The 9,852-nt window shown below is 36.1% G+C and overlaps 1 protein-coding gene across 1 annotated transcript; it reads right to left on the reverse strand.

Annotated features, from left to right (window-relative positions):
* Positions 1–1,856: 1,856 nt before the first annotated feature.
* On the reverse strand, positions 1,857–4,436 carry LOC137645229 (golgin subfamily A member 6-like protein 22). Its single transcript, XM_068378049.1, has one exon. It carries the CDS (start codon positions 4,434–4,436, stop codon positions 1,857–1,859), a length of 2,580 nt encoding a protein of 859 aa, XP_068234150.1.
* Between the last annotated feature and the right edge of the window lie 5,416 nt (positions 4,437–9,852).

Here is a 9,852-nt window from a genome sequence, read left to right on the forward strand (position 1 = left end):
AGAATCTGTACTTCTTTCATCAAGGAACATAGCAGGCTAGAAGAACCTCTGCTTCTTCTGTCTACAGGGCCAGCACCAACCCTTATGTTCACATGACAAAAGAATCTGTACTTCTACGTCAAGGAACATAGCAGGCTAGAAGAACCTCGGCTTTTTCTGTCTACAGGGCCAGCACCAACCCTTATGTTCATATGACAAAAGAATCTGTACTTCTTTCGTCAAGGAACATAGCAGGCTAGAAGAACCTCGGCTTCTTCTGTCTACAGGGCCAGCACCAACCCTTATGTTCATATGACAAAAGAATCTGTACTTCTTCGTCAAGGAACATAGCATGCTAGAAGAACCTCAGCTTCTTCTATATACAAGGTCAGTACCAACCCTTATGTTCACATTAGAAAGAATTTGTACTTCATCTAGGAATATAGCAGGCTAGAAGAACCTCAGTGTCTTCTCTCTACAAGGCCAGTACCAACCCTTATGTTCACATGATAAAAGAATATGTACTTCTTCGTCAAGGAACTTAGCATGCTAGAAGAACATCAGCTTCTTCTATATACAAGAAAGAATTTGTACTTCTTCATCTAGGAACATAACATGCTAGAAGAAACTTAGGTTCTTCTATATACAGGGTCAGTCTCACAACGGTTACTGAATTTGATTTTCACTCCATATAGTGAACTTTAACTGCTTTTTTTTGGCCTAATCTTCAAGAACTAGTGTGCATACTAGAAGAATCCCAGCTTCATCCCTCTGCAGAGCCGGTCTTCTAGATTATTCCCACAGAACCACCCGTAAGTTAGTATCTGAAAGAATAGATCTAGATATCCGACCATTTGTACACTTGACGAAGGTCTTGTACCCCTCCATCAAGGTACATAGCATACTAGAATCAGGCAGGTTTCTTCCCTCTGTAGAGCCAGCCTTTTCCAATAGTCCAAGCACCATTTAAGCTGAAGGGTTCAGCAACACATCCATCAAGGTGGGCAGTTATTCCAAACATCCTGCTCAGGTCTCCTTTCCTCACAAAACGCAACTGAATATTACCTCACAAGTTACTGAATTTGATTTTCACTCCGTATAGTGAACTTGAACTGCTTTATTTGGCCTAATCTCATTAAGGAACATAGCATACTAGAAGAACCTCAGCTTTTATCTACAGAGCCAGCACCAACACTTTATGTTCACATGAGAAGGAGTTTGTACTTCATCAAAGAACAGCATACTAGAAGCAGCTCAGCTTTTTCCCTGTGCGGTGCACATCCTCTATGTTATTCCGACAGAATCGTCTCTTAGTTGTTTCCTAGTTGAACTCCCTCCAAGTATTTTCAAAATTTTGCACAGAACCATTTTCATTTATCCTATTTTTCTATTCTACAACGCAATCCTTTTTTCATACTCAAGTGTTTAGTTTTTTTTTAGATTTTTTTTTCTAATTTTTAATGCAATCAAAGAAAGAATTCTCTCATTCACATCTATTATATACTTGGCCATCTTCAATCATAACTCACTCATGAAATATAGTTTTGAATAAAAAAAAAAAAAATTTTTAGGCACCTTTGTAGGATATGACTGCATACTAGAAAAAGCTAAGCTTTTTCCTTCTGCAAGGCCAGTCTTCTAGATTATTCCAACAGAGCAACCATAAGGTTGACATCCGGAAGAATAGATCTAGAAATCCGACCATTTGTTCACATGACAAAGGCCTGTACCACTCCGTCATGGAACCGTTGCATACAAGAAGAAGCTCAGCTTTTTCCCTCTGCAGTGCACATCCTCTAGGTTACTCCAACAGAATCGTTTCTTAGTGGTATATTTTTGGATTTTGCTTTTTTTTCTTCTATTGAACAGCATCCTATTTACTCTTCAAAATTCTCTTCTTCGATAGCCTCTTGTAAGATATTTCTAATCCTAGCCAAGGCGACATCTTTTGCGGCCCTTCTAAGATGGCTTCCCAAGTCCCGAGATTGTCCATGAAGATTGCCTTCATTTTCTGAGTTTTCTTGTAACATATTTTCAAAATACTCGATTAGGTTTTCTAATGTTTGGCTCTTTATTGCCTTATATTCACTTTTCTTTTCAATTTTGTCTCCTTTGATTGCATTTTCATGTAGTTCAGTAAGATCATAAACTCGGCCTGTTTTCTCAGACATTTCCTCTTGTACTAATTTTCTTATCTGGGCCAAGGCCTTATCTTTAGTGGTCCTCCTAAGATGGTTTCTGAAGTCCCGAGGTTGTCCACCAAGATCGCCTTCTTTTAAGTTTCCTCGTATGGCATTTTCAAATTTCTGGATATGCCTTTTTACATTGCCTTTTTCTATTACTTCATGAATAACCTTCTTCATCTTTTCTATTTTCTCACCTTTCAGAGCCTCTTCCCATACTTGAACAAGACCATACACTAAGCGTCTCTCTTCTGGAAAGACCTCCTCCATTGCAATTCGTCTAATCTTGAAAAAGGCTCTATCTTTGGCTTTCCTCCTAAGATCAGCTGTTTGTTTGCGTCCCATTACCTTTAGCTTTATAATTTCTTCATAATCATCACTATTACTAGCAGAATATCCTTGTGTTCCTGAGCTATTTGCTTCTTGATAGTCTTGAAGTTCCTTTTCAAAGTTTTCACTTTTCCAGACGTTTTCATTTTGTTCTGATAGTTCCTCATGTGCTCCCACTCCTTGAAGACCCCATTCGATGGCCTGACAACAGTCTGATACAATAATTCCTCTAATGATGTTTTCAAAATACTGGATACCCCTTCCTACGATTCCTTCTTCTATTTCTTCAAGGTTAACCTTCTGTCTCTTATCCGTTTTCTCGTGTTTCAGAGCCTCTTCCCACAGTTTAATAAGAGCGTATACTTTGTAACCTTTTTGTTGTGAGATTTCCTCCTGTGCAATCTGTCTGGTCCTTATTAAGGCCACATCTTTTGCTTCTCTCCTAAGATGCTTTCTCTTCATCATTCCGTTCATCATCATAATTTCTGCATATTCACCACCTTTACTGGCAGAATCAGCTTTTGTTCCAGGGCTATTTGATTCTTGGTAGCTTTTTTCATTTTGTTCTTCTGATAACCACTCTTGTATTATTTGACTTATCCTAGCTAAAGCGATATCCTTAGCCTTCCTGTTAAGATTCTCCCTGAAGTCTGGAGATTGCCCAAGAAGATCCCCTTCAATTTCTGTTTTTTCATCAATGTTCTCACTTTTCCAGAGTTTTTCATTTTGTTCTTCTGATAACTCCTCTTGTATTATTTGACTTATCCTGGCCAAAGCGATATCCTTAGCCTTCCTGTTAAGAGTCTCCCTGAAGTCTGGAGATTGCCCAAGAAGATCGCCTTCAGTTTCTGTTTTTTCTTGTAACCTATTTTCAAAATACTCGATAAAGTTTTCTAATGTCTGGCTTTTCCTTGCCTCTTGATATTCATTTTTCGCTTCAATTTTGTCTCCTTTTAATGCGGTTTCATATCGTTTAATAAGATCATAAACTATGCCTCTTTTCTCAGAGGCCATTTCCTCTTCCACTATTTTTCTTATCTGTGCTGAGGCTATATCTTTAGCGACCCTCCCAAGATGGTTTCTGAAGTCCCGAGATTGTCCACGAAGATCGTCTTCCTGTATGTTTCCTCGTATTATATTTTCAAGATACTGGATGTTCCTTTTTACGATCCCTTCTTCTATCACTTCAATAACAATCTTCTTTTTCTTGTCTATTTTCTCGCCTTTCAGAGCCTCTTCCCAGAGCTGAACAAGATCGTATACTAAGCCTCTCTTGTCTGGAGAGACTTCATCCATTGCAATTCGTCTGATCCTTAATAAGGCTCTATCTTTCGCTTCCCTTCTAAGATAAGTTGTCTGTTTCCGTGCCAGTATCTTTCCCATCATAGTTTCTCCATAATCACCACAAAAACTACCAGAATCTGCTTCTGTTCCTGGGCTATTTTCTGTCATCGTTTCTCTTAACATATTTTCAAATTGTCGGATGATTAGGGCTACCCTTGCAGCTTGGTAGGACATTTCAAACTTATGAATTTCAACAATCCTAGCTAAGGCCACTTTTTTGGCCTCCCTAGTTGGATTCCTTCTAATTACAAGAGAATCCTTCTGTTTTCCTTCATCTTTTATCCTTTCTTCGTATCCATTTTCGGACATTTCAAACTTATGAATTTCAACAATTCTAGCTAGGGCCACTTCTTTGGCCTCCCTAGCTGGATTCCTTCTAATTCCAACAGAATCCTTTTTCCGTTTTCCTTCACCTTTTATCCTTTCTTCATATTGCATTATACGAGTCCTCACTTGTCCTTCGTTTCCTAGTGAAACATTTCTTTTTTGTTTCGCCATTTTTCCAGTTTTTTCAAATTTCTCTACTAGATCCATAACGGTTCCTGGTCCTGGGTAACCATTCTTCTTTACTTTAATCAAAGAGACCCTTTTCGGTTCCATAACGGAACAATTACAGCATACACAATATCCCATATTGTCCTGATTAGTAATCACAAAATCATCAATAACTTTGGTACTCAAAAAAGCCATTCCACAATAATAACAATACAAATAACCGGTATTACACTTCTCCATTTTTGTTAATAACTTTCCTCTACCTTGTTTTAGGTCTATTTTGAAAAAAAAAAAAAAATGCAACTTGATCTGGAGACACTCAGGGAGAAGCCGAGAATGTCTTCAAAGAACAACACGGATCTCGGAGCTCAGGAAGTCTTCGGAATGTCTTCGAAATGAAGCAGGAATCCCGTAGCCGGATTTGCGATCAGACGAAAGATTTATTTCGTTAATTTTTCATGATTCCTATTTTGAATACCACCAAATCGACATAAATTATCACAAAACTATCTATTTTAGGCCTATGTCTAATACAATAGGCTTCTAAAATCATTTACAATAGGGTAACATAAAGGAGAAGTAAAGACGATTTTCTCAAATTAGGATTTTATTAATTAGAGCTACATTGAACATATTAATCATCTCCTCCGAGATTTGTGAAGAATTCCGAGAGTCGATGAAGAGATTTTCGTTGATTGGGTTGAAGAAGAAGGAGAAGATGATTGCTCTTACAGCGACTGAAGAACGCCATTCCTGAAAGGATTCTGGAAGAGGATCGAAAAACCTCTCCAAGCCTGAATCCTTTTAGGAATGGCGGTCTTCAGACTTGCGACTCTTCAGTCGCTGTAAGAGCAATCATCTTCGCCTTCTTCTACATCCCAATCAAGGAAAATCTCTCCATAGACTCGCGGAATTCTTCAGAAACCTTCACGAACGAGGATGATGTTAGATGGCCTAGGGCAGGCAACGGCCATCATGCGTCTGGCAGCTCGTAATAGGCACAGAAGGACGGACAGGATGAAGATGAAGCTCAACAAAGCGCACTCGAAGACGACCACGGAAGAAAGGCAGAAGATAGGAATCGGTCCAAACGTTCTTCTATACTATGTAAATTCGTCTGCTACGCTTCGAACGAAGTCCAGTCAAGCTCTGGTTGAATAACGAAAGACCACTTCTATATAACGGGTAGCTTGATAGAAATTTCTACAAAAAAAAAAAATACCCGAATATTGTGAAAAAAATCAAGCATGTAGAAATTTACATCAAATAATCTTTTCGATGAATAATTTTGAAGAGGAAAATTTTCCACGGTAAACCGTTTTTCTTTTTCCTTTTTGTCCCAAATAGCGATATCTGGCATCTCTCTCACTGCGTCTACATTTCTTTGTAAAAGTAAATAACAGTTTATAACAAAATTTTCATAATGAAACAACAATTACCTCAATAAAATATATAAATATAGAATACGATATTTTTATATAACCCTTTCATAATATGATTTTATATATACATAAAAAATGGTAAAGTTCAATGGAATGTCCTTCAGCAACTTTGAAGGAGTAAAAACTCCCGTTTTTTATTCTCCCCTGATCTAAACTTTGAAGGAGTAAAGATTCCCGTTTTCTATTCTCCCCTGATATACAGTAAGTTGGTTTTGTGTATAAAGTTATATTTGTTCTGTGAAGTCAGAATAAGCAAACCTACGAACAGAAACCTTTATTATCCATATATGACATGCTTAACTTTGTTGCTTAAGGGATAATTGCAGCTTGTTGCATACGCAATATCAAGTTGCTATGCCTCTCTAGGGAAAGCAATTTGCTCTAAGTGCAATAAAGATTTTAATGCTGGGCCTATCTACTATCAGGAAAAGCCCAATTTCCTTCGATAAACGTTCTTAAACCGGATACATTTCGATGCAATAAAAGGCAAAGGTGCATTGCACATAAATATACTATAGGCCTATACAAATATTGGTTATGCTGTGGGTCTAGGCTATACGTATAGAGGCTATACTGTAGGCCTATGCATAGATGGACAATACTGTAGACCTATACATAGATGGGCTATACTGTAGGCTATACATAGATACTCTCATAGGCCTATTCAAAGATGAGCTATAATGTAGGCCTATACATAATAGCATATACTGCAAGACTATACATATATGGGTTACACTATAGGCACACTCTCTCTCTCTCTCTCTCTCTCTCTCTCTCTCTCTCTCTCTCTCTCTCTCTCTCTCTCTCTCTCTCTCTCCTTTTATATACATACATATACACACGCTCACATGCAAACTATATATATATATATATATATATATATATATATATATATATATATATATATATATATATATATATATATATATATATATATATATATATATATATATATATATATATGTGTGTGTGTGTGTGTGTGTGTGTGTGTGTGTGTGTAAGAGAGATCACTCGAGTGTCACATGTGGATGAGATCATAATGAGGGGTAGATGGAGATGGTTTGGGCATGCTCTTCGCATTCCCCAAGGGAGATTAGCCCTCCAAACGTTCAAGATATAGACTATTGGCGAAATCTAACCGAGGCCCTTTACAATTCAAAGAGCTATGGAAATAATAATGATGGGAATAACACTAGGAGACAGAAAAAGAGCAACATGGATACGAGAGCAAACTAAAGTAGAGGATATTCTAACAACCTGTAAGGAAAAGAAATGGACGTGGGCAGGACATATAATGAGAATGTCAGATAATAGATGGGCGTTAAGAATTATCAAAAGGGTATCTAGAGAATGCAAAAGAAGCTGGGGAAGTAAGAGAAGATGATGGATTGACGAGCTAAGAAAGTTTACGGGTATAGACTGCCGTAGAAAGACCATAAACAGACGCAAGTGGAAGGACATGTCTGGGGCCTTTGTCCTGCAGTGGACTATTAATGGCTGATGATATATATATATATATATATATATATATATATATATATATATATATATATATATATATATATATATATATATATATATATATATATATATATATATATATATATATATATATATATTTCTCAAAATGGACAGGGAAATAGGTAGTTCTATATATCCATTTATTAAAAATCCCGACGTTTCGTGATCGTCATTATCACATATTCCAGGGCTGCAAATAGGAAGTAAATATATAATATTAAGAAACAGTAATATACAAATATATATATATATATATATATATATATAAAGTGAAGGTGTCATCAACATATCTGACATAAAACAGTGGATGGTATCTCAAAGGGCAATTTTCGAGCATGGTCTCCTTCGCTTTATTCAGAAATGAATTCTGTGCTGACTCCTTCGTGGATTTTGCTAATTCACAGCACAATAATATAAGGTTCACAATAGAAAAGGAGGAAGGAAATAAATTACATTTATTACGGTTTTTAGAAAAAAGACTTTTACTGGATTAGGTTCGAATTTTTATAGCTCTTGTTTTTATAATTTTAAATTAAACTCTATTTTTACTCTTCTCCACAGAGCATTCCTACTTACTTCTAGTTGGGAATGTTTTCATACAGAAGTACTTTATTTATGTGATTATTTTAAGAAAAACTGTTTCCCGACTAAATTATTTTTTAAGCATCTCAACAAATTATTAAATAATAAATTGGCTCAGACTCAAAAAGTAACATCAGTACCCAAACTCAAATTTTATGCGAGCTTTCCTTTTATTCATGATGATTCCTTTAGACAGAAGTGTACTAAAATCATACAACATTTTCCAGCTGTTGTAGTAAACTTAATTCCTAAGAATCCTCTCACAGTTGGCTCTATTTTTTATTTTAAGGATCGATTGAGCCCTTTGATGTCCTCTGGTGTAGTTTATCAATATATTTGCCCAAAGTGTAACTCTGGGACCTACGTAGGATCTACCAAGAGGTTGTTGAAGGTCAGAATTGATTCTCATAGAGGTGTTAGTTTTCGAACAGGTTGCAGAATATCCAACCCAGAACATTCAAATATTCGCAATCATACTAAAATGTGCAAAATAAATATTGAAAATAAAGACTTTGGCATTATAGGGCAAGTATCTAATTCCCACGACTTGCCGATTCTGGAGTCAATTTTCATTAAAAGACTGGTTCCATCGTTAAACACCCAAGCTTCCTCCATTCAATTGTACTTGTCATAGGTTTCTTTGTTTTGTTCTGTAGTTGCTAATTCCATTCAGTTTCTATTTGCGCTAATGCAAGGTTGGTTCCACTTCTGTTTTATGAATATTTTTACTTGAATTTTTAATTTTTTTTTTTTTTACCAATTTTCACTTTATATATATATATATATATATATATATATATATATATATATATATATATATATATATATATATATATATTTGTATATTACTGTTTCTTAATGTTATATATATACTTCCTATTTGCAGCCCTGGAATATGTGATAATGACGATCACGAAACGTCGGGATTTTTAATAAATGGATATATAGAACTACCTATTTCCCTGTCCTTTTTGAGAAATGTAAGATACTGGCTGCCGCCACCTTCTCTGATGATATATATATATATATATATATATATATATATATATATATATATATATATATATATATATATATATATATATATATCATCAACCATAACTAGTCCACTGCAGAACAAAGGCCTTAGACATGTTCTTCCACTCTCGTCTATTTATGGTCCTCACTTGCCTGTCTATACCCCGAAGGTTTTCTTAGTTCGTCAATCCAGCGTCTTCTCTTCCTTCCCCTAATTCATTTGCAATCTCTAGGGACCCATTCTGTTATTCTTAAGCAAGTTAATTGCTTCTTTGGGGGCATCTTCTTTTCCAAGTTTTTTCTTCCGGGAGTTAATAAACACAGTACTGAGTCCCCCCCCCCTATTACCATCCCCCCAGGATCTACAGAACCCCCCCCCCCTATCCCCCACCTTACCTCGCCGTGTCTTGGTTTTATCTACCCTTAGCATTAATTGGCTAGCTTATCAAGACTCCAAAACAGGCGGGGTTTTTCTTAGCCAGGACAATGGACTGAGAGGTCAAGATAGCTTTTAATAAAACGTTTGGCAATTAATTAATTATTAAGATAAATTATAAATGCAATTAATAAAGCATAATAGATATCAGTAAATATTTTAAATTCAAATGAGGTACTAATATTAAGTAAATCCATATAACATACATTCATACAGATACAGATAACGCACTTAATGCAATGCACGAGCGCGCACATCTCTCTCTCTCTCTCTCTCTCTCTCTCTCTCTCTCTCTCTCTCTCTCTCTCTCTCTCTCTCTCTATATATATATATATATATATATATATATATATATATATATATATATATATATATATATTTCTACCCCATACCGGGATCGAAATCTAACCCCTTCAAATGAAAGGCCAGGTCACTTTCAACCATGCCACCAGAGGCCTTTCATTTGAAGGGGCTAGGGTTCGATCCCGGTATGACGTAGGAATTGATTTCTGTTTGAGCAATG

Source organism: Palaemon carinicauda, chromosome 8 (assembly GCF_036898095.1).
Source record: "Palaemon carinicauda isolate YSFRI2023 chromosome 8, ASM3689809v2, whole genome shotgun sequence".
In the NCBI taxonomy this organism is placed as follows: Eukaryota; Metazoa; Arthropoda; class Malacostraca; order Decapoda; family Palaemonidae; genus Palaemon; species Palaemon carinicauda.